This window comes from Falco rusticolus, chromosome 16 (genome assembly GCF_015220075.1).
Source record: "Falco rusticolus isolate bFalRus1 chromosome 16, bFalRus1.pri, whole genome shotgun sequence".
Classification (NCBI taxonomy): Eukaryota; Metazoa; Chordata; class Aves; order Falconiformes; family Falconidae; genus Falco; species Falco rusticolus.
The window spans coordinates 7890425-7915369 of NC_051202.1; the positions used below are offsets into that span (position 1 = coordinate 7890425).

A 24945-nucleotide genomic window follows, 5' to 3' on the forward strand; every position below is an offset into this window, starting at 1 on the left:
GTGGGGAAGCGCAGGGTCTCTGTGCAAGCGCCACTGTGCGCTGGGGAGAATACCTCTCGAGTTGCTTTGTTGCAGCTTCTTCCTCTTGGCCCCTCTTGGTATCCAGCGTAAAACCAAAATGTCAAGGATTTTGCATCCTTTTGAAGGGTCTCTGTCCGATGCTTTTTTTCCCCTTATTCTTGTAGCAGTTGCTGGAGTGTAACAAGTGCCGAAACAGCTATCACCCCCGAGGCCTGGGCCCAAACTACCCAACAAAACCCACCAAGAAAAAGAAAGTTTGGGTGAGGGATTTTGATTTCTTTTTTGGGGCAATTCACTTGCAGACTGATCCTAGTGCTCTGGGCCAGAGCTCTGCAGATTACATGGTCTGATGCAATCACTTAGTTTTTCAAGGTGGGGTGCCTATGGTGTTGGAAGGTACATTTGGAAATAGATAATGAGGTGGGTTGTTGATAAGGTTCTGAACAAGCAGGATTTTTAAAGAGGTTACACCTTTTTTAGTTGTAGTAACTCTTCTGATCATAGTCCCAGAATGTAGAAGGAGCTCTCCAGAATGGAAGCATCCACCTCATCAACAAACTTACCAGTTGATACTGGTATTGAGGGACAGTTTGGATTAAAGCACTGGTTTGTGTCTTTCAAGTTTTTGTTCTAAGCCAATACCTCTAGTGTATTTGGTACTAAGAGTTTTTAGGCATTTTCTACTATGATATCCTCAGAGTTGAAAAACTATTAAAATAAGACTACATGTTTTAAGTCAGAAGAAATGCCACTACTACATACTCTGTTTCTTATGCAAAGGGAGGGGTGGTATTTTATTCAGTGCAAATAAGGACAGGAAAAACTATACTGTGATTTATTTTCAGGGGTTTTTTTCTTGTTGCGTTGTCGCCAACTTGCCATAAAGGGAGGGAGCTCTTTTCTTTTTAGTGAAAGCTTTGGTATTTGAAACCCCTTATTCTGTCATATAAGCTCTCTACACTTGTTAAATATGAAAAACTGTCAAATGTATCATTAGGACTAAAGCACAGAAGCCAGTGAATAAAAGCAAATAACTGTTGCCAAACACATTCCTTTTCCAGATATGTACCAAATGTGTTCGCTGCAAGAGCTGTGGATCAACAACACCGGGCAAAGGGTGGGATGCACAGTGGTCTCATGACTTCTCGCTGTGTCATGATTGTGCCAAACTCTTTGCTAAAGGTACATAAAGTTGTGATTCTTGACAGCAAGAGCCTCTTCAGATGCTCAGTTTTGAATTAGACAGCGTCAGTGTAGCATGAACAGTGGGCCTGCACAGCAGGTGAGCTTGTCACGGTACAAACCAGAGTGAAAGCTGGTGTTAGGATCAAGCATGAAAGCATGTGTAAAAGTTCCTGTAGGAAAGCCAGGTTCTTAGATTTTTAAGAGTAGCTAACAAAAATAACCTCAGAGTTAGAGGCTTCCGGATTTTAAACACTATACTGTATGAAGCAATTATTACGTGCCTGTTGGCCCAGGGTTTCAAGTAGCAGTTGAGAAAAAGACAGTTTAAAGGACTCCTGACTTAAAAGCAACAAAATTCCTATTGTAAAGTGGTTGGTCCTTCATGGTGTCAGTTACTGTATATGACACCTTTGAACCTAGGAGGATCACGCTGGGGAAAGATCTCAGGATAAAAAAATCTTGACTGTTCTATATGATTTCTTGCCTGTATGTCATCTTTGTCCTTCTGTTTTACTCCATAAAGCTAATTGCATATAGTATTCTGTTGTTCTCACCACCCCCAAAAAACAGGTACCCAGTAACAGAATTCTGGAGTAATCAGTGGTCCTCCAAGGGGGTTATTTTTGTGGCCATTGTTTGCAGTGTTGTAAAAGTAGGCATAACTGCATTGGCAGCTTACTGGTGGGGCTTCCGAGAGCTGCTTTCTTAGCACACTATTAAGTAACCATGTAGCCTTTAAGGTGTGTGTGCATGTAAACCAAACTTCTGATAAAAATCACATCTCATTCACAGGAAATTTTTGTCCTCTCTGTGACAAATGCTATGATGATGATGACTATGAGAGCAAGATGATGCAGTGTGGGAAATGTGACCGCTGGGTCCACTCCAAGTGTGAAAACCTTTCAGGTAAGGCAAACCCTTATCTCCTCCATACTTAAAGAATGTGGGGCAGTGAGTAGGGCAAAACATCCAGTTCCAGACCTTTCCACTGGAGTGTTACGTTAACACCCTCACCTGTTGTGATCTACCTGAAAAATACCTGTGGAATGGCTACAGCTAGACCAGTACTAATGTCAGTGACATCCTGAAAGCATAGGACTTGCCTCAGATGCAGTATCACTCCACTAGTTGCACAAGAGGCTTTTGTTACATGAAAAGTGTTTCTGCTAGACGGGAAGTGCAAAGTAGGGCTTTTCCCCTGTATCCATCCTTCAGTAAAGTCGTTCAGATCGGTGTTTTTGGTTTTGTTTTGTGTCTCCAGATGAAATGTATGAGATACTCTCTAACTTGCCTGAGAGTGTAGCATACACCTGCATTAACTGTACAGAGCAGCATCCTGCAGAGTGGCGCCTGGCACTGGAAAAGGAGCTGCAGGTTTCTTTAAAGCAGGTTTTAACAGCCCTGTTGAATTCTAGAACTACTAGCCACTTGCTGCGGTATCGACAGGTAAGTTGGAGCCTTGCACCTCATTAATATGTTTTGGCCTGAAGTGTTACCTGGCATTCGGTTGAATTGTGGTATTTGCTGCGTGTCATACTGCAAAAGTGTCTTGATTGTACTTAGAACAACACATCCTGTGATTTTTGTTTTTCTTGTATTTGTTCCTGTGGAAACAAAGAAGTGGGTGTCTGTGGTACAGCTGGTGAGGCTAAAAGGAAAAATAGGGTGAAGTTCTTCAAGGAATGGGAGGGTTTAGCTCTGTGATGGTAAAGGTGCTTTTTTGACAGAAGAACAGAATTTAAGTCTCAAAATCCATATATTCGGGAAATAAGAACTCTGAAAAATGAGTTTGTTCCTTACAGCTGATCACTCTGCTCTCCTGTGTGCCTTACAGATCAGCAGCAGAAAGCTGGTTAAGAACTTTTCGTTTTTGTCCCTACGTTCTGGACATGAGTTCAGACCTCTCTTTTATGTTAGTGAGAATCTGTGGGCCCGTGAATGTGCATGGGAGTATATCATGAGTAGCAGTCACACTTCAAAAGCCAATGTCCCTCTGTCTGGTTGCTGATGTTAATAGGCAGCAAAACCGCCTGATTTAAATCCCGAGACAGAAGAGAGTATCCCATCCAGAAGCTCTCCTGAAGGTCCTGATCCTCCTATCCTAACAGAAGTCAGTAAACAGGAGGAGCAACAACCTCTGGATTTGGAAGGAGTGAAAAGAAAAATGGATCAAGGAGGTTACACTTCAGTGGTATGTCAGAGTTTGTGTTCCACTATAATAATAGATCCTATGTATTGCTTTATGACCTGTGGTGTTTATAACTGACCATGCCTAAGCCTTTTCTTTATGAACAAGGAAACAGGTTAACATGCTGCTAAAAATAATTCTGGCTAGTGTTTGTGTTAACGCTGGTCCAAAGACGTGTAATTTACACTGTCGGATGGTGCGCTTTAACCAGCAGGGATACTTGGTTAACGCCCTTTTGCTCTTAGTCAGACATTTATGTTGATGGAAACAGGATAGGTCATCCTTCATATGCAGATTCTAACTGAAGGCCTAGCCAAATAACACCGATGGTAGTTGGTTATCTGGAAGCTATAAATTCATGTATGGAGGGATGATTTCTTTAGGGGCCACTTATACAAAATGCTAACATTAACCGAATTAATTCCTTTTGTAGGGAGCAGACTTTTCCTCTTTTTTTTTTTCCCTACAGAGCCTGTAATTTTTAAGAAGTCTGTATATTGCAAAGTGCTAGGCAAGTGCACCGTTGCCAGATTTTGACCAAATCCTTGTGAAGTAGCTAGCCTGGCCGATTTTTAAAATCAGTCAACAGCCAACTCCAGGTAGAAGGAAGAAGTGAACAGCTGCGGGTGTAGCAGTTCCGCCAGACAGTTTGCAAATGCACAGGGTTGCTTGCTTCTTTACAGCCAAATTCTTTTTCTGCTTTTAAGTCGATGCTCTGGTTCAGACTTCTAGTCATCCAGATGCTCACTTGATGCCTTAAAAAAGATCAGTGGATGGTATAGCTGTACAAGAGACACTTGGTAACGTGACGTTTTGTGGTTTTCTTATAGTTGGATTTTAGTGATGATATCGTGAAGATAATTCAAGCAGCCATCAATTCTGATGGAGGGCAGCCGGAAGTTAAGAAAGCGAATAGCATGGTCAAGTCCTTCTTTATTCGGGTGAGCTGGACTACAGTTATTTTGAAATCTGCTTGGTATCATACCACTGCTTGTTGCTGTTGGAATCCAAAGGGTCCATCATGCTTACCATTGCTTGGTTATTTCCAGGAATAAAATAATACATTGTCAGAATTGTTGATGTTAATGAAATCTTACTAGTTGTGCATTTACAGTAGATCTTGCTTGAACCTCTTCGAGTTTTGGGGTATGTTGTATAACATTTCTAATGGAATGTTGTTTTCCTTCAGCAAATGGAGCGTGTTTTTCCATGGTTCAGTGTAAAAAAGTCCAGATTTTGGGAGCCAAATAAAGTAACAAGCAAGTAAGTAATTGTTCTGGGTCTGACTGTGACACCCTGCAGTTTGCCAGCTGTCCAAGCAAAAAGTATCAAGAGAGCTTGTTTGTGGGGTGGAGTTTTCTGTTCTACTTCTTTCTTTTCCTTTTTTTGCTTTAAGAAGTTAAACACTAATCCCATTCCCAGGTTTTGCATACACTTCCTAGTTCTAAAGCAGAGTAACCAAAAACATTATTTAGAACTAGGTATATTGTGTGTCAGCTGGTCAGTCCTGTCCTTCCTTCCCCCTCTCCTCCTCACTTCTGTTTGGTGTGGCCCTCCTGTGTCCGTTACCCTCGAAAGAAACGGACAAGCCACATCACAAATCTTACAGTGTAAGTGACTATCAAGAGCATGTGTGGGCTGTAAATAATTAAGTGAGGAGTTGTTGTATACTGACTGTCAGTAGTGCTGGTAGAGGGGGCACAAGGTCCTCTGGTGCAGTGAGGTCTGACAGCTGATTCCTTGTTGCATTTCAGCAGTGGTATGTTGCCGAATGCAGTGCTGCCTCCTTCGCTTGACCATAATTATGCTCAGTGGCAGGAGCGTGAAGAGAACAACTGCACTGAACAGCCCCCTCTGATGAAGAAAATCATTCCAGCTCCAAAACCCAAAGGGCCTGGAGAGCCAGATTCACCAACTCCTCTACATCCTCCTACGCCACCTATCTCTAGTAAGAAAACAGATTGGAGCAGTATTGGTCCCAAACCCAGATTGCTTCATTCCAAGCCTCCTAGTAATAAAGAGAGGGTGGTATTAATTCTGTATGCAACTGAAGAATTTTGGAGACCTGTGGTGACCTGAAATCATTCAGAGGCTGTTGGCATATGAGATGTTTCTGAGCTGAGCTTGGGCCCAGAAATATTTTGCACCTGCCTTTTTTTCTCCTCCCCCCCCCCCCCCCCCCCCCCCCCCCGAACCATGGGCTGTGTAGAGGCTGACGGGTGCTTTTCCTTGCTTTACAAGCCAGCTATTGAAAACTTCAGGTTGCTGTTTGGATCTTCTACCCTGTTCACTTACTGACAGTCTTTCCAGATGAATTTTTCCCTCCCTGACTTTCAAGAATAAACAATATTCTCTCTTTTAATTACAAGGCTCTGACAGAAGCAGAGAGGATAGTCCTGAACTTAACCCACCACCGGACGTAGAGGACAATAGGCAGTGCGCATTGTGCCTGAAATACGGTGATGACAGTGCTAATGTGAGTATGTGGCATGTACCCATCTCTATCAGAGCAGATTTAAGCAGTATTACAGATTTGGTTCTGTGGATAGGCTGGGTGCATTTTCTGCATTGCTGTGTCTTGTGGAACATTTGAAAAGAATGTTTCCTTCCATTCTTTAGGATGCTGGACGTCTTCTCTACATTGGCCAAAACGAATGGACACATGTGAACTGTGCTTTGTGGTCAGCAGAAGTATTTGAAGATGATGATGGTTCTCTGAAAAACGTGCACATGGCTGTGATCAGGGGAAAACAACTGGTGTGTATATGTAAAGAATACTTTGTTAAAACTTCACCTGGATTTACACAGAACCAAGAGGGGAACCTAGCTAAAAGATTCCTGATGGGTGGGTGGGTGTGTTCTGCTCTGTCCTGTCCTTGCGTATTTTTTTCCCCACTATTTGTAATAGAAGTGACTGAAGATATTTGAAAGTTTATTTTATCCTTGCTCAGTTCAGAAATATTATGGAGACCAAAAGCAACTTGTAGCAGGAGAATAGGAGTTGTGTTTGTCTCAAAAGGTCTTCAATTGCCAGTGCTATATCTTAAGCAATTGATGCCATATCTGTAGTCGCCACCTGTTTTTAAAAATGGGAAATATCTAAAGCACAACCAAACTCTGAGTTAAAGCCCAACACCTGTCTCAATAGTGGAAGCACTACAGCGGAAGCAGTGGAATCAGCCTGCTCTTAGCCAGCAGTAAGCTGCCCGCGTGGGGAATACTCTGTGCAGGAGAAATAGTTGATGTATTAATCAGTGAAGCTTGCAAGTAGGACACTTGGATATAGTGTAAAAGCAAGAAAGTCCAAGGCCTGGAGGAACCAGTCTGCAAATGCAGAAGTTCCCATCCTGCGTGAGGGATCCTTCTTCCTTTCACCACCTCCTCTGTGTCTCTATTGTGCATGTTGAGTCACAGTAGTGAAACGTTACAGCAGCGAAGTGGGAGGTCAGGCATTACTCTCAGCTTTTGTTGGGGGGGTGGGGCGGTGGGGCAGGAAACCCAACTGACATCTCTAATGGCAGCCTGGTTTTAGAAGAGATTAATTTTTAACCTTTTTTTTTTTGGCTTTTGTAGAGGTGTGAGTTCTGCCAGAAGTCGGGGGCCACAGTAGGCTGCTGCCTCACTTCCTGTACAAGTAACTATCATTTTATGTGCTCGCGCGCCAAGAACTGTGTCTTTTTGGATGATAAGAAAGTTTACTGCCAGAGACATCGGGACTTGATCAAAGGAGAGGTGAGATTCTTCTTTCACACCCTGCCTTGTCTGAAGGTGGGGGTAGCCTGTAGCTATGAGCACTTTTTAGGGCTTAATGTTGAACGTGTTCTTTACTAATGAGGGCTGTACAGCAGTGTTGTTGAGAAGTCAGTGACACAACTGGCAAGGGGAAGTTTGGCAAGTGGTACTCTGTGGTAGTTCAAAAACTAAACTGAGGATCGAGTAAGATGTAGTGTATGTGTGGTAGTTCCTTCAAAATTAACGAGTTGTTTTGTGCATTCTTGTTCCAGGTGGTTCCTGAGAATGGGTTTGAAGTTCTTAGGAGAGTTTTTGTGGATTTTGAAGGGATCAGTTTGAGAAGAAAATTTCTTAGTGGTTTGGAACCCGAGAATATCCACATGATGATTGGTGAGATCTAGTCTCTGGACACTTGATCCACCTTTTGGTGCTGGAATCTGGTTCACAGAACTTTTCTGTTTCTTTTTCTGCTCAGGTTCAATGACAATAGACTGTTTAGGAATTCTGAATGATCTCTCAGACTGTGAAGATAAGTTGTTTCCCATTGGCTATCAGTGAGTATAAGCTGTTTCAAAATTAGGTGTCTTAGCATGTTAGATCCCAAACCAGTGCTGAGGTAACGTATTTAAAAATTGATTGTGGTTTTCATAGACAGTTCAGGAATCTTGTGATTCAGCTAGATGTGCAGCATGTTGTGCCAGGGAGCCTTTGTCCCATGCAATTTTGAGAAACTGAATACTTAAAGTAGGAATGCTGGGGTTCACTCAGCTGTTGAGTAAATTTTTTTATGTTTGAATTGTCTTCCAGGTGCTCCAGGGTGTACTGGAGCACAACGGATGCCAGGAAGCGCTGTGTGTATACCTGCAAGATCATGGAGTGCCGACCTGCGGTCATAGAACCTGACATCAATAGCACTGTAGAGCATGATGATAACAGAACAATTGCACATAGCCCCATGCCCCTTACAGGTAACCTTTTATAGACTTTCTTAAAGTATATTCTCGACATGGTTTTGCAGGAGTGTATCCTTATCAGAAAGCCAAGTAGGCTGGGACTTGTGTCTCCTAAACCGATTTGGACTACAAGCCACTTGTTTTCCAAATCATGTTACAGAATCTTAAGATTTAAAAAAAGCTAAGCTCCTTAGTGTGCCATAACTTTGAAAACTTGAGCCAAACAAAAACTACTGTAGTAATGCTTTCTAGTCTACAGATCTGAGATTTTTCTAGTGATAACACTTCAGGTGTCAGTGCTGGGATGTAATATGGGGATTTTTAAATGCAGTGTTGAATAGTAGAATTGTGCTGCTTCTGTAATTCCAAATTGCTTTCTCTATATCCATAGGTGAGTTTAAAAAGAAAATAATAATAAAGCCTATCCTTTTCATTTCCTGGGAGGTGAGGCTGTGGGAAACTTTTAAAACATTTCTAATAGTTGTCAACATAAAATCTTAAACTTTATCAAAATATAGTGGAATTTCATCTGTAAGTTGAGGGTTACTGTATTGCTGCAAGGATTTGAAAATGTTCTTAGAAGCAGCCAGACATCTGATGGCAGGGAAGCAGTAGTCTTTGACTTTGTATTTATTTAACAAATACACCAATTCTTCAAGTGAAACCTGATAGCAGTATAGACTTTTATCAGATCATAGCTTTTAGGATTCAGTGATGGCTTACACTGTTTCTCTTTTATACAACAACAGAAACTCTATCTAAAGACAGCCGAAATACACCTGAAATTGTAAACCCACCATCACCAGATCATCCCTTGCATTCTCAGACCTCTAGTTCCTGTTACTATCCAGTGGTCTCAAAGGGTCCCAGGATCAGGACACCAAGTTACCCATCCACACAGAGGTCTCCCGGCTCTAGGCCGTTACCCTCTGCAGGTATTTAAAGTTGTCAATTTTGATTTTTGTGGGTGGTGGTGTTTTGGGGTTTTTTTTGGGGGGGGGGGGGGTGTGTTTTGGAAATATTTTTTGTTTTGTTCATGTATTTTTTGGCTTCGTTCAGAGATGGTGTTTAGTTTTCTGTTTCCAGAGAAAAAAGTTAAATGGCTGTAGGTTTGAGGGAGGGAAAGTTTTGAAAAACATACAGTAGAGGTGGCCTGTCAAGAAATGTACAATTGGAACAAAAAATTTCCCTGTGAGGAAGAAAGCAGTGTTTGACCAATATAATGGCAGTAATACAGAAGAGCTGTAATATAAGTTTAGGGATTTAATCATCTCATATTTTTCCAGAGAGAATCAGAAATCTGGTATTGTAATTCAGCTACTGTTTCTGTATGAATGAGTCATGTTTTGTTTCAAACCAGTGTTGACAATTCACATCTAAATTTGAGGTGCAAAACCCTGAGATACAAACTTGTCAACTCTACATTGTGAATACTGACTGACAGTATCAGGTTTTTAATACCTATCTCAAGCATCATCTTTATATTAATGCTATTTGGCTGAAAGGTTATGCTTTTTATTTTCTTGTTTTGTGTGAAGGAATTGGGTGTGTGTTAGTTGTGAAGGTTTCAGATGGCTTGATGGTCTTTCTTGCCTTATTTTCTCAGGAAGCCCTACCCCAGTGACCCATGAAATAGTAACAGTAGGAGATCCTTTACTATCCTCTGGACTTAAGAGCATTGGTTCTAGGAGACATAGCACCTCTTCCTTGTCACAGCAGCAATCAAAACTCCGGATGATTTCCCCTATACGAGCTGGGAACACTTACTCCAGGCACAGCGCATCTTCTGTTTCCAACACAGGGTCCTCCTCAGAACATGAGCCAAGCGTCAAAAGTACAGACCGCTTTGTGGGGTCAGTGAATGCAGGTACACCAAGTGCTCCAGTGCAGAGTTGCTCTAGCAGTTCAGGCTCCCAGAAAACAGCAGCTACAAGCGGAAGTAAAACTTACCAGCTGGATGCGTCTCAGTGTACAGAAGGAAAACATTCTGGCAGTTCAGATTTGATAGCCAAAGGTGTGCCTTCTAAGGGAGAGAAAATTAAAACACTGACCTCAAAGGACCCGGATTATTCAGCTCATGGTTTTGCTTCTGGAGGAAACTCCAAAATGTCTGCTCAACCAACCAGTTCATCAGTTACGGAAATTAATGTTAAAATAGGAACCTTACAAGAATGTTCAGGATCATTTTCTTCCAAAGAAGCAATATCCTTTCCACCATTGCATCAGAGAGGCCCAAGGAAAGACAGAGATCAGCATGTGGAACCTGTACAGCCAGAGAAAACAACTGCGGTTGATGAGATGGATGCGAAGGCCTTGAAGTCTGCTGGAGTAAATAGCAGATCTCCTGTAGCAAGTGAGCCAGTAGTTTCTGCCTCTAGAGACAGGCGTCAGAAGGGGAAAAAGGTAATGAAAGACAGTTTTAAAGAGAAGCATTGCCTAAAATCTCTTCCAGATTCAAGTCAAGCAGTAGGCAGTGATGAAGGAAACCTGAAGCCAGAGTTTGGTAATCAGGGTTTGGCAGTTGAACCAATTAGCCAGAGGTTGTGTAATAATATTGCTGCTGAAAAAGCTGGTGAGAAGTCTCCACCTTCGCAAGGGCTGTCTAAAGGTTCTGCAGTGCAGATTGAAGCAGCCTCTAAGGAATCTCAGGCACCTAGAAAACGCACCGTTAAAGTCACTCTGACTCCTCTCAAGATGGAAAGTGAAACCCAATCTAAAAATGCACAGCAGGAAAGCGATGCTGAACCTCAGTCTGCAGGGGCAGAACTGACTGCTTTGGCAGAGCCCTCCTCAACTTCAGAAAGCCCAGAAGATAACCCTGTAGTTCAGAGAAATCCAAACGAAGCGTCAGCACAGGAATCTCAGAATAATGCATATGAAAGTCTGCCTGTTCAGGATAACAACTTGATGCTCCAGGATGGAGGAGCTAAAGCTCAAGAGGAAGGCTCCTACAAACGGAGGTATCCACGGAGGAGTGCTCGGGCCAGATCCAATATGTTCTTTGGATTGACTCCTCTGTATGGCGTGAGGTCTTATGGAGAGGAAGACATTCCCTTCTACAGTAACTCAACTGGAAAGAAGCGAGGGAAGCGGTCTGCAGAAGGACAAGTGGATGGTGCAGATGACTTGAGCACATCAGATGAAGATGACCTATACTACTATAACTTCACTAGAACGGTGGTTTCCTCGAATACGGAGGAGAGGCTTGCATCCCATAACTTATTCAGGGAGGAGGAGCAGTGTGATCTTCCAAAAATCTCACAGCTGGATGGTGTGGATGATGGCACTGAAAGTGATACAAGTGTCACGGCAACAACAAGAAAAGTCAGTCAGGTAACTAAAAGGAGCAGTAAAGAAAATGGAACAGAGAATTTAAAGCTAGATAGAAGTGAAGAAGCTGGAGAGAAAGTACAAGTCACCAAGAGCTCCGCCGTCCACAAAACTGACCCAAAGATTGATAACTGCCATCCTGTGAGCAGGGTTAAAGCACAGGGTCAGGATTCACTGGAAGCTCAGCTGAGCTCGTTGGAAACGGGCCGCAGAGCTCACGCAAGCACACCTTCCGACAAGAACTTACTGGACACTTTTAACACAGAACTTCTGAAATCAGACTCTGACAATAACAACAGTGATGACTGTGGCAACATCCTCCCTTCTGACATCATGGACTTTGTACTAAAGAACACGCCATCTATGCAGGCACTGGGAGAAAGTCCAGAGTCCTCATCATCTGAACTTCTCACACTTGGGGAAGGTTTAGGTCTTGACAGCAACCGTGGCAAGGATATGGGCTTGTTTGAGGTGTTCTCCCAGCAGCTGCCAACCACTGAGCCGGTGGATAGCAGCGTCTCTTCCTCCATATCAGCGGAGGAGCAGTTTGAATTGCCGCTGGAGCTTCCTTCTGATCTCTCTGTTCTGACCACTCGCAGCCCTACGGTGCCCAGCCAGAATCACAACAGGCTCGCTGTCATCTCAGAGTCTTCGCTCTCCTCCTCGGGAGAACGGTCGATGCTTGCCTTGCCTTCCACGGAGTCTGGGGAAAAGAGGGTGACAGTCACAGAAAAATCTGCATCGGGGGAAGGCGAAACAGCGCTCCTGAGTCCAGGAGTAGACCCGAGCCCTGAAGGACACATGACTCCCGATCACTTCATCCAGGGTCACATAGATGCAGAGCATATAGCCAGCCCACCCTGTGGCCCTGTTGAGCAAGGGCATGGCAGCAACCAGGATTTAACAAGAAACAGCGGGACTCCAGGTATCCAGGTGCCAGTATCGCCCACCGTTCCCCTCCAGAGCCAGAAATACGTGCCAAACTCCACAGACAGCCCTGGCCCCTCGCAGATCTCCAACGCTGCGGTGCAGACAACACCGCCCCACCTCAAGCCAGCTGCAGAAAAACTTCTGGTAGTCAATCAAAACATGCAGCCGCTGTATGTCCTCCAAACCCTTCCCAATGGTGTTACTCAAAAGATACAGTTAACGCCTTCTGTTAGCTCTGCACAGAGTGTAATGGAGAGCAACACTTCAGTGCTGGGGCCCATGGGGAGCGGGCTGACACTGACCACGGGGTTAAATCCGAGCTTGCCCTCATCTCAGTCATTATTCCCTCCCACGAGCAAGGGGCTGCTGCCCATGTCCCATCACCAGCACATACATCCCTTCTCCACGGCTGCTCAGACTGGCTTCCCACCAAACATTGGCAGCCCTTCGCCAGGTCTTCTGATTGGTGTCCAGCCACCCCCTGATCCTCAGCTCTTAGTGTCTGAAGCTAGTCAGAGGACAGACCTTGGTACCGCTGCTTCTACTCCAGCTGCTGCCCTGGGCAAGAAACGGCCCATATCTCGTCTGCAGTCACGGAAGAATAAGAAACTGGCTCCCTCTGGAACCCCTTCTGCTATAGCTCCTCCTGATATGGTCTCCAACATGACCTTAATTAATTTTGCTCCTTCACAAATCTCCAACCACCCACTGGATTTGGGAACCATTGCAAATTCGACATCCCATAGAACTGTCCCCAATATTATCAAAAGGTCCAAGTCCGGGGTCATGTATTTTGAGCAGACATCTTTGCTTCCACAAGCTGGGACCACTACTGCAGTCGGCACATCTCCCAGTGTTATTGGGCCAGATGCCAGTCAGCTCCCAGCGGGGCCTGTATCAGGCCTAGCATCAAGTTCCTCGGTGCTGAATGTCGTATCCATGCAGGCCGCCGCAGCCCCTACCACTGGTGGATCAGTTCCTAGTCATGTTTTGGGACAAAGTTCGGTAACATTAACTAGCCCTGGATTATTAGGGGACCTTGGTTCAATAAGCAACCTCCTGATCAAAGCTAGTCAGCAGAGCCTTGGTCTTCAGGAGCAGCACATGACTTTACCACCAAGTTCTGGGATGTTTTCACAGCTAGGAGCATCCCAGACTCCATCTACGGCAGCAATGACAGCTGCATCAAGCATATGTGTTCTGCCTTCAGCACAGACGATGGGCATGACGGTTGCTCCGTCGTCTGCTGACCCAGAAGGCTCTTACCAGCTTCAGCACATGACACAACTCTTAGCCAGCAAAACCGGGGTTGCTTCCTCCCAGCTAGACCTTGGCACAGCTTCAGCAACAACGCAGTTGTCGAGCTTTCCGCAGCTGGTTGATATCCCCAATAATACCGGACTTGAACAAAACAAGGCTTCCTCGTCAGTGATGCATGCCAGTTCAGCATCTCCTGGAGGCTCCCCATCATCAGGTCAACAGTCTGCAAGTAGCTCTGTGCTGGGTCCCACGAAAATGAAGCCGAAAATCAAACGCATTCAGCCATCGTTAGACAAAGGGAATGGAAAGAAGCACAAAACTTCTCACTGGACCGGCTCCTCTGAAGCACACACTCCTGAGAGAGGAGCCCTTGCTGTACCCCAGGTCTCGACTACAGGGTAAGGGGGATGTTTGATTTTGCTCATCTCTGAGACTTTGTAGCAGTGCAAGAGAGAATCTTGCACTAATTTCCACAGCAAATTTTCTTCTTGATGATTTCTGAGGTGAAGACCTCAGCCACTAGTCGGAAGTAGATAAGTAAAGGAGTTAATAGAACTTTTACCTCTGGAAAGGGAGGGATGAAAAACTCAAGGCTTTCGGGATCAGGCTTATGAGGATGTTATTCATTGTTGACAGCTCTGGCAAATTAAAGCGTGTTTTAGAGATATCGATAGAGCAAATGGCACTCAAAAGGGTGATGACTTCTATTCCTTTATATTGTTCATGTGTGAAGTGCACTAGAAGTTGTAGTTGTACTATTAGTAGCATACTAAGGTACCAGAGTGAAGTGCCATTATGGTGTTGCCTTGGTCATTTAGGTTACAGAGTTCAAACTGCATGCCAGTTTCTTAGTCCCTCTCTGGTGTGTGGTTTATTCTTACCCCTCTTCCCTCCTCCTTTGTCCCTACAGGCAAGAGAGACTGCAAAGGAACTGGGGGAGCAGGGAGAATCTTGCGCGCTCTGTCAGAGCAGCAGAGCACGCGCTTGTCTCACAGTAGAGGATTACTTTCCAGACCTTAACTTAAAATGACATTTGAATTGACTCTTTGAAACACAGATCTGTAGAGAGAATTGCTGCTGGTCTGTGTTTGAGATGCAAAGCTAGGCAGTTTTATGGGTGTAGTCCAGGGCTCTGTCTTAGTATCGTGCTGCCAGCAGTTAGGCACATTGCACCACTGGCTTTCAATCCTGGCTGCGTGAGAGCACTCTCCAAAATAATTGCTGGTACTAAAAGAATGTAACATCTGTCTTCTGGTAACTGAGAAATACTGCACATCGCTTGTGTAATTCCTTGATCATCTTAATGTCCTCTGATAAATCTGGTTCTTAAACCGTTGATCCAAAACTTTTTAGACAGCTTAACCTTTCAAAATAACTTTTTCTGTGTTGCTGATACTTGCCAATTTGTTTTAAGCTGTGAAAGTTTTCTGTAGCTGTGTCCACGTTCTGCCACATACCTCTTAACTCCTGAGCTCACTGATTATGGTTGCTCAGGCATATTTCTTATGCACCCGGATTCATTCATGCTCCTTCTTCCTCTTGAAGCGCAAGTCTCAATTCTGATGTGATGCTAGAAGCATGATCTGCTTCCTCATATCTTAGGAGCAGTTGTTACTACTTCTGTAGTTCTCCTGAACTGCTGAATCACTCATGGCAGCTCCTGGTGGATCTGTTGCTACTTTGCAGTTTCACTTAATGGCACATACGGCTTGGCAGGTATTTTGAATGTTCCTAAATCTTTTTGTTCCAGGACTCCTGCTGTGAAGGCAGATACACAGGATGCAGCAAGTGTAGATCAGCCATCGCATAAACAGTGTGGCCAGTCTGCAGGGTAAGCATTAAACAGATCTCTCCGTCAGGTTCTGCTCGCTTGAGCTTAAGGGTATTTATACCAAGAATGCAAGAAATCTTAGTTTGATAGCTAAAATATCTTGGGAGCTTTCAGTCTGGAATGAGCTGTTACATTTAGTTGCAATATGGAGCCATTTTTTAAAGCAAGTTATGCGTAGCTCTGGGAAGCTTAGTGCTTGCTGAGAAGAAGGCTATGCACACAGTGTTGGCCGATCATGTTAGCATCCACCTTACTACTGAACAGGGCTAATACAAAGAACAGGTCACATACTGTATTGACTTAAGACTGCTACCCACAGACTGATAGATGCCTCAAAAACAGATGCCACTGAGTAGAATCTTTTTGTTTGTTTTGGATTGAACTGATGTTAGAACATTTGATCTGGAAAAAGGTTCTCAAATCTGTCTAGTTTTCAGGATTTTATAGGCAGCTGTTCAGGGCTGGTAAGGAAATGAGGCAGGTTGTTAAATATTTTTCTCCATGTTAAATTCCTTCCCTCCCAAGGCAAACAACGGTCCTCCCAGAATCTCAATCAACACAGAACTCAACAAATGAGCAAGAAAATAAAGGTATGTTGCTTCTTCAAAAGCACTGAGCCTTGGGACTCTCCAGGCCTAGGAAATTAGTACCCTGAAGTTTTGTGTTTTGTGTGTCTTCTTCTCTCAGAAGAAAAATCTCGGAGCTAATAGTCATGTTATTCTTGCTATGAAAGGAGGAAGTGTTGGTTTGCTATTAATAGATACCAGACAAATAGTTACGTCTCTATTTTTAGTTTGTGAAAATTTCAGCACTTGAGATTTCACACTCTTAACACAACACTGTCTAGATTCTTTTTCTTGGATGTATTTACTGGTCATCAAAAGGCAAGTTTAGTAAGTAACTTTCAGTTGTGGAAAAAACAGTGGGAAAAGAATAATTCTACTCAATTTCCATTGTCATGCCGTCTTCTCTCTTTTCTAGGCTCAAAAGCTCTCGAGGAAGAAGAGAGCACTTTCAGCTCCCCACTTATGTTTTGGCTTCAGCAAGAGCAAAAAAGGAAAGAGTGTCTTGGTGAGAAGAAACCAAAGAAAGGTTTGGTTTTTGAGATCTCTAGTGATGATGGCTTTCAAATCTGCGCAGAAAGCATTGAAGGTGAGAACTGCGCATTTTTGGCTGTACTGGTTTTACCTTGCTGTGCTAGAAGTGACGTTGACTTCTGAGGATCTCTTACTTGCCTTTTTAATGGAATTAAAAAAAAAAAGACCAAACCTTGATTTACAGCCCTAGAACAATCCTAGTTCCTAACAATGTCTGGATTGTATTGATTTTAATTTTTTTCAATAGAATATATTCAATGAATATATATCATTGTCCTATTTTTGTTTTATCAATTAACCAATGGTGTCGAACCATATTTTGTCAAAAAATACCCTACTTTCTCATCCGCACTGGTTATCTAGACTGTCCTCCAGACGAGCTGCTGAAGATTCTTACTTCCCTCTTTGCCAAAGTGAATTTTGGAGAGGATGGGAGCAGTTGTATCTAAGGATCTTAATTTATGGCCCAGGAAAGGATGCAAACTTCACATTCTCCAGTTAGTTTATTTAAATATGAGTATTTGTTGGAAAACAGCATACTGCACATGTACTTAGAACGCTACCAACAGTATTGTTTCACTGGAAACCTGATAAGATGCAGCAAAATAACAGGCATAGCAAGGCACCTGTTTCGGCAGTCCTCGCTGCCCAGCGCCCGGATACTCTCTCTCTATCTTGTCTTCTGTTTGTGTGACTGCAGATGCCTGGAAGTCACTGACTGACAAAGTTCAAGAAGCCCGTTCTAATGCCCGCCTGAAACAGCTATCTTTTGCAGGTAATGTCCGGTGCTAAACTCTGTTCTGTCTGCAAACAGATCTCTCTGTGGGTTCAGCAGAGCCTTAAGAGTTTCAGTTCAGCTGCTGACTGCTTTATGGAGGATAATTTCTTCCTGATGAAATTATTTAAAACTCTTATGTGGAATGACCTAGCTAATACAGTGCTGCTGTGACAGTTGCAGGCTAGCACACAGGTTGTATGTAACAAGCTGCTGTGTTCTCTTGCTCAGAGTCTGCAGTCAGTTTGCGTTTGTTGTGCTCCTTCTCTTGATCCAGGTGTGAATGGTTTGAGGATGCTGGGGATTATCCACGACACTGTTGTGTTCCTGATAGAGCAACTGTACGGAGCAAAGCACTGCCACAACTACAAGTTCAGATTTCATAAGCCAGAGGAGGCCAATGAACCTCCTCTGAATCCACATGGCTCTGCTAGGGCTGAAGTCCACCTGAGGCAAGTGTGAGCTTTGTCATTGTTAAGGTTAACAGCCCATTTACTCGATTGATTATCCAACTCTGTGGCAGAGCATAAGCAACTTACGGTTTAACCCCAGCCAGAAACTAAGTTCCATGCAGCCACTCTCTCACTCCACCCCCTGCCAAGGGATGTGAAGGAGAATTGAAAAGGAATGTAAAACTCAACGGTTGAGATAAGAACAATTTAATAATTAAAATAGGAAAAAAACCCAAAATAATAATAATGATGATGATGATAATAAAGTAGTAGTAGTAATATTAGGGGGGAGAAGAGGAGAGGAATGAAATCCAAAGGGAAGAGAGGAAAAAACCTGATGCACAAGACAATTGCTTACCACCCACTGACCAATGCCCAGCCAGTGCCCCAGCAGCGATCACAAGGCCCTGGTCAACCCCTCCCCACCCACCCAGTTTATATATTCAGCGTGACATTCTATGGTATGGAATACCTCTTTGGCTATTTCAGGTCAGCTGTCCTGGCTGTGTCCCCTCATGATTTCTCATGCCACTCCAGCCTTCTTGCTGGCAGGACTTGAGAAACTGAAAAGTCCTTGACTTAGTTGTTGCTAAGAAACATTTATACTAAAACCAGCAGTGTACTATCAACACTGCCACACCAAATCCAAAACACAGCACTGTACCAGCTACTAAGGAGAAAATCAACTGTTCCGGCTGAAACCAGGACAGAAACAAATCTCTGCAGTGCTAGAAGCTCTCAGTCAGAAAGAAATGTTAGCAGGAGCCTGCATTTTGCTGTTGCTTTGTTTAACAAAGCTTGTCTGGCTGGTGCTTTCATTCACAGTTCTCAGAAACTGTTGGTTGTTAGCCTGATGCAAAGAAGCTTTAAGAGAGGACAGACTGGTGAAGGTGTAAAGCAGTAAAAAAAAAAAACCAAAACACCAAACTTCTGGCAGCCACAAGTGTAGTTTCAGTCAGTAAAACAAACTTCCTTTGGTCTCTTTAAATTGCAGGAAATCTGCATTCGATATGTTTAATTTCTTGGCTTCTAAACACCGACAGCCCCCAGAATACAACCCAAATGATGAGGAAGAGGAAGAAGTACAGCTGAAATCAGCCCGGTATGCAGCAGGGTTTAAAGGTTAAAAGGGGAGAATAATGCTGTGGTGCTAAAATGACCTGATTGGCCTTAGTTATTACATATTGCATTCTTTGAGGTGGTGTTTAAAATCTGAAAGTTACAGAGTACTAGCAAATACAATGAAGACGCCTACAATAGCAAGAGAGCTGATAGCTGAAGGTGACTACCAGGCCAGTCTTCCTTTGAATGTTTCTTTTCCTCGCTAATGTAAAACAACCTGATGAGAATTTGGGCAGGAAAGGGAGGAAGTGATCTTTTACATATATTTAAGCCCACTGAATTAATTTTGATTTTGTTCTCAGTGGGCTGCAGTGTTGCAGTGTCTAAACTATTGCATCTTGGGAAGTATCCCAGATAATACATGGCACAGACCCTCCATTAAAGGTCATCGCTTAGCAGCATCTCTGTGTTCTAGGAGGGCGACTAGTATGGATCTGCCAATGCCCATGCGCTTCCGACACTTGAAGAAGACCTCCAAGGAAGCAGTTGGTGTCTACAGGTACTGTTTTGCTCTGGTACCATGGTCTCTGGGGCAGAGGAAGGTGAAAACTGAAAATCCTCTATGAAGTCAGACTATAAAATTGAGGGGAAAATGCAGGTTTGGGATTTTTCCCTCCTTCTGCCTGCCCAAGTTACATATTTGAAAAGTAATCCTGAGCACAAAGTACTTACTGCTTGCTGGCTTACCTTGGTAATAGCTAAGGCACGTGCTTAAGGGCAGGCAGGAGAGACCTAGTTTTGTCCTCTCTAGCATTATGTTATACAAGAGTAGTGATACGGCAGGGATCCCTGTAATGAATAATCTGTTTCTCTTAGTGTTTACAGTCTTGTGTTTCTGAGCTTTGCTTGTATTGTCCACAGTACTTGCTTACCTTGTTGCTTTTTTTTTTTTTTTTTTTTTTTTTTTAAGGTCTCCCATCCATGGCCGGGGTCTGTTCTGCAAAAGGAATATCGATGCAGGTGAGATGGTGATCGAATATTCAGGCAACGTCATTCGCTCCATCCTCACTGACAAACGAGAGAAGTACTACGACAGTAAGGTGAGTTGTGGGCTTCTGTAGAAATTCTTAGAGAGTTGGGGCAAAGTAGAAAGTGGCTGTGAAGGTAGGACAGGCTTGTGTGAAAACTGCGTTTGCCACATCACAAATGGGGATTAGAGACTCTTCAGGGTATTTCCCTTGCTGGAGCTCTGGAGGCACTGCTGCTGTTCTCCTGCAGCCTGGGAAGGGTCTCAGTCCCTTCTTGGATCATTGCAGATCCAGTGGGTGCAGGGATGAAATGATTCCAATGTGAGCTTATGAAGACAAGGGAAGAGAGATTGCAGATGCTCTTAAAGGCTTGACTTCTGGTTGCTGTAGTGAGCTAGGTTTCTCCTAGGGTGGCTCAGTCTTCACTGTCCTGAGCTAACCCTCTTTCTCTCCTCCTAACGTTAGGGCATCGGTTGCTACATGTTCCGCGTTGACGACTCTGAAGTGGTGGATGCCACCATGCATGGGAACGCGGCCCGCTTCATCAATCACTCCTGCGAGCCTAACTGCTACTCCCGGGTCATCAACATCGATGGCCAGAAACACATTGTCATCTTTGCCATGCGCAAAATCTACCGCGGGGAAGAGCTCACCTACGACTACAAGTTCCCCATTGAAGACGCCAGCAACAAACTGCCCTGTAACTGCGGCGCCAAGAAGTGCAGGAAGTTTTTAAACTAGGACTTCCATCAGCTGCAAGTGAGCCCTGAAGGGCCTGGGGCAAACCAAAGCTTCAAGTAACTCCCGCCCCAGCCCTTTGGACCAGACAGGGGGGGCCAGAGGCAGGATTGAAGATCAGCTGGGCTCAGCGACCTGACTGGCGGCTGCGTTTCTCTGTCAGAGTCCACATCTTCATGTCTCATATGTGCACACTTACCCTCGTGAAAGACATGGGCAACTGGAGAAGATCCTCAGCGTGATTATGTTTTTGCTATTCTCATTTCCCCCTGCCCCTGGTATTTGTTTCTCAGTCTGGGGCTAATGAGTGGGAGAGGGGAGGGGAGGTCAGCCTAGGCCCAAGCGTGGGGGAGTGATCATGGATCCTGCCCCTCCATCCCTCTCCATCTCGTGGTTCAGTGCTGAACATGGAGCTTGCCACTGCCTTCGAGGACTGTGTCCCGAGTTCAGTAGCACAGCGTTTGAATGAGCTTGTCTCCTAGGGGGAGAGACTGCGCCCCGCCAACCAGCTGCCCCCAGGACTGCGCAGGTGTCTGTGGTTCTTTGTGCTCTGCATCTGCAAAACACTATTTGTGTACGGGCCGGCGTGGCGTGGGCAGCCTGGTGCATTGCATGGGTGCGGCTTGTCTGGTTCCGTCGAGGAAGGCCGATCCGGGGAGAGCGGAACAGAGCAGCCCGCAACTAGACTGAGGAGGGTTTGGCTAGCACTTCACTCCAAAATCCCCATCTGAGGGAAGGGGAATTCATGGCATTCTTTAGCAGAGAGGGAGCTTGTGCCAGCCCTTGTGGGCACAAGGTGCTTCTGGCTGGCAGCCTCTCTGCCACTGTGGAGCTGGTCTGAGGGACCATTGTCTCCAGGGTGAGATGGGGAGTGAGATCTGGCTCCAGGGTTGGCTGTGTAGCGCTGCAGAGCAGGAGCTAGGCAGGACTTGTATGGAGTCTCCCACAGTGTCTGTTCTGCTCAGCCTTGCCATGGCATCAGAGGGCCAGGTTGGGGGAGAAGGGTGTGATCCTGCGAGCAGGTGTGGTTCATCTTTGGGTGTAGTCATATTGTCTTCCCTGGAAGGTACGGGAAGAGGCACTGAAACAGCACGTGAGTTCCCTGCAAAAACAAGGCCAAACATTAACCAGCCTCATCTGCATCGTGCAGCATCCAGAAGCGCATAGGAAATACATTAGCAGTGGGCATGGTTGAAGTTGCTGCAGCGGAGGCACCAAGCTTGTTTCAAGTGAATCCAAAGACACTGTCGTCCCAGTTAGTCATGTAAATCCTCCTCCCATTTGGGTCTGCTTCATGCCTCCAAATCAAAACCACAGAGAAAGAAGTCAAAAGCCCCAAGGCTAACAAAGGACGACATTGGATTTTGCTCTGTTCTGTTTACAGTTTAGTATTTAAGGTTTTATAAATGTAAATATATTTTGTATATTTTTCTATGAGAAGCACTTCATAGGGGAAAGCACTTATGACGAGGCTTTTTAAACAGTGGTATTATCCTAATTTAAGAGAATCTCTTTTTAATGATTTTTTTTTTTATTTTCATAGGACGGTTATAGGAAATACCTGGTTGGACACAGTCTGATCCTCTCTCCAGAGGCGGGGGGGGGGGTACACTTTATTTTTAATTTTTACTCTTGTTCTGCCTTTTTGACTTCAGTAACTGTTTCCAGGAGGTTTGGCTGGACCTTAAATTTTATGTACCCGTTGAGATGGGGGCAGGAGGGAGGCTTGCCCAGCTTAGGAGGAGTTTGACTCTGTCTGAACAACTGTCTGTGCCCCGAGGCAGAAGGCGTGATGCTGCCCTGCCTGTGCCAGCATCCTGCGTGTATTTGAGAAGGAAAAGCAAGGTAAAATGAGAGAGGGAGACCTGGCTCTCAATACCTCTCTTGCTGGGAGGCTGCTCTGGGACAGGTGCCTCATCCTGCAGCCCCTCTCTTGAGGGCAGATGGGTTTTTCTGTGAAGAGTAAGCAGGAAGTGCCCTCACTGTTCTGAGTTGTCCCTGCAGGTGTGTTGGCAGCCATTCTGGGAGGTGGCAGGCTGGTGGGCTGCCCTGAAAAAGCATCGGCAGTCGGTGGGAAAGGGAAGGGAGAGAGAAGAGAGCCTGCTGACTCCCCCAGTGCTCCCGGCAGGGCAGCCTGAACCCGCACCCTTTGGGCCCTGAGGCCCCATCCTCTGACCTGAGAATGGAAAACGGCACTCACTCAGAGTCACCTACTGCCAGTTTCCTTTTGTTATTGCACTGTGTGATGATTATTTGGTGATAACTGTTGCAAGAAAAGTCAAATTGACGCTGCATTTGTTACTGAGATGATTTGATGCACTGACAGTTTGGGAACGCACATACCTTGAGGAGGCCAAAGAGCCTGTGCCCGGGGGCTCCTGGCCCCGCGTCCCCGGGTGCAGCTGCTCGCAGTCCTTTTCCTTTCCCGTTTCTGATGGCAGTGCTGGGGGACAGCCCTTGCCTTGGTGAAGCCCATGAGTCGACCAGAGTAGCCCAGCTCCACCGTGTTTTCTCACCCACGCTGCTGCTGTGTGCCAGTGACACAGAAGGAGCATCTTCCCCAGCAAGCGAATCGGTTCCATCTGCCTGGCTGCGGGATGAGGCTCCATCTGGGAAGCACTGCCCAAAGCCACCCCGAAGCGTAGGGAGAAGCGGGGAAGTGGGTCAGGGGGAGCGGTGTGCCACAGGACCCCCCCAGGAAGCAAGCGCCAGGCATCTCTCCTCCCACAAGGAGCGGGTGAGCCCGCGGGTCTGGCTGCTGTCTGCTTTGCTGCTATACCCGTCGCGGCTGCCTCGGCAGCAGCCGCTGTGGCCAGTGAAACTAACTGTACCCCTGGGAAGCTGTGCGGTGCCTTGCGGCGGGCTCGGGATGAGCGGCTGCAGCAGCGAGCGCCTGGGCTCACTGCCATCTGCCTGCCCGCCTGCCCCTTGGCCCTGGCCTCCCCGGGCTGGTGGTGAGTGCAGCGCAGCTTTCCCCCCCCGTGTATGAATGTATATTTTATAAGGACTGACACAGATCACGGAATCTGAAAATACTAAGGAAAAAAAAAAAAAAAAAGAACCTTAGTGCGTTTATGGTTTTATTTTTCTTTGTACAAACCAACATGGGTTTTGTTTGGTTTTTTTAAGGAAAAGCGGGTCATTGCAAAGGGCTGGGTATCTTTTCTTTCTGGTTTTCTTTCATTTCAAAGCAATACCAGGTTCTTCAGCGAGAGTCTTCGTGCGGAATCATGCCATTCAAACTCATACTACTGGTCCACTCTCTACACTCGCAAGTTGTTTTTTTTTTTATAACTATAAATACGATATATATAGGAACTAATATAGTAATGCACCGTGTAATGAAGCCTAGTTCAGTATCGGTCCATGGCTTTTACTTCTCTTAACACTATAGATAAGGATTGTGTTACAGTTGCTAATGAGGCCAGGAAAGGTGGGCCGTGCGTCCCTGCCTGGCCGCAGCTGCTAAGGCGAGGGCGGCTGGGGAGCCGGGAGCGGGCGGCTCAGCCTTTCCTGGCCCTTCTTGTTACCAGTCAGTACTTGTACAACTTGGTTTCTTCCTTTTCTTCCTTGTTTTGGTTATGAATGTTGGGGTACCACCTGCATATAGGGGGGAAAAAAAAAAATGTGCTCTGTGCTTTCCTGGTATCTTTTTAACGAGGTACAGTAGCTTTGTCTATCAACCGAGAACTATACTTGTGGTGTTTCTTTTATTGAGCTTAACAGTCTCTTTAGTAAATACAGGTAGGTGAATAATTGTTTCAGGAAAAAAAAAAAAAAAAAGACAAAAAAAAAAAGCTCTGCAAAAGCAAGGTTATGTTCTAGAAATACATTTCTTGACAACTTATCATGTATAACAAATCTCTCTTTTTTTTCTTTTTTTTTTTTCTTGTGTTCTTCCAAGCTTCTGGTGTTTTGTTTTTGTTTTGTTTTTAAAAAAAAAAAAAAAAAAAAAAAAAGAGGAAACCTGTCTAAAGTACATCAGTGTTAACTCCCTGTCACAGGGAAGAAGGAAATACTTTACTAGTTTAAAAAAATGCTGAAAGCTCTGCAAAAGACTGAATGTAAAAATAAAAAGTGTACATAGTTGTAAAAAAAAAAAAAAGGAGTTTTTAAACATGTTTATTTTCTATGCACTTTTTTTATTTAAGTGATAGTTTAATTAATAAACATGTCAAGTTTATTGCTGCACAGGGTTGCTCTTGATTTCTTCATGAGGGTGGAGGAGCTGCTTCCACCATGTCACCACTTTTGGCAGCTCGCGGAGGGACGGAAGCCGCTGGCCGGCAGCCATGGGTGGGAGCGCTGGGGGTGTCCAGGGCCACTTTGCCTGCCCCACACTGCAGCGGGGTTTCAGTGGGGA

At 44.9% G+C, this 24945-nt stretch overlaps 1 protein-coding gene across 1 annotated transcript in view; it reads left to right on the forward strand.

The window, feature by feature from the left end:
- The window catches only part of KMT2A (lysine methyltransferase 2A), a 48654-nt gene extending 24260 nt beyond the window's left edge, over positions 1-24394 (forward strand). Inside the window, exons 12-36 of the mRNA XM_037410016.1 lie at positions 186-281; positions 1083-1203; positions 1999-2112; positions 2468-2652; positions 3224-3397; positions 4225-4335; positions 4584-4657; positions 5149-5342; positions 5764-5870; positions 6014-6151; positions 6968-7126; positions 7399-7516; positions 7602-7680; positions 7934-8094; positions 8829-9014; positions 9686-13997; positions 15350-15430; positions 15956-16020; positions 16412-16582; positions 17228-17302; positions 17580-17754; positions 18749-18856; positions 19292-19375; positions 19787-19916; positions 20310-24394. Of these exons, the coding sequence (XP_037265913.1) occupies positions 186-281; positions 1083-1203; positions 1999-2112; positions 2468-2652; positions 3224-3397; positions 4225-4335; positions 4584-4657; positions 5149-5342; positions 5764-5870; positions 6014-6151; positions 6968-7126; positions 7399-7516; positions 7602-7680; positions 7934-8094; positions 8829-9014; positions 9686-13997; positions 15350-15430; positions 15956-16020; positions 16412-16582; positions 17228-17302; positions 17580-17754; positions 18749-18856; positions 19292-19375; positions 19787-19916; positions 20310-20585 (7494 nt within the window). The 3' untranslated portion in view covers positions 20586-24394. The remainder of the gene's footprint in view (positions 1-185; positions 282-1082; positions 1204-1998; positions 2113-2467; positions 2653-3223; positions 3398-4224; positions 4336-4583; positions 4658-5148; positions 5343-5763; positions 5871-6013; positions 6152-6967; positions 7127-7398; positions 7517-7601; positions 7681-7933; positions 8095-8828; positions 9015-9685; positions 13998-15349; positions 15431-15955; positions 16021-16411; positions 16583-17227; positions 17303-17579; positions 17755-18748; positions 18857-19291; positions 19376-19786; positions 19917-20309) is intronic.
- The last annotated feature ends 551 nt before the right edge of the window (positions 24395-24945 follow it).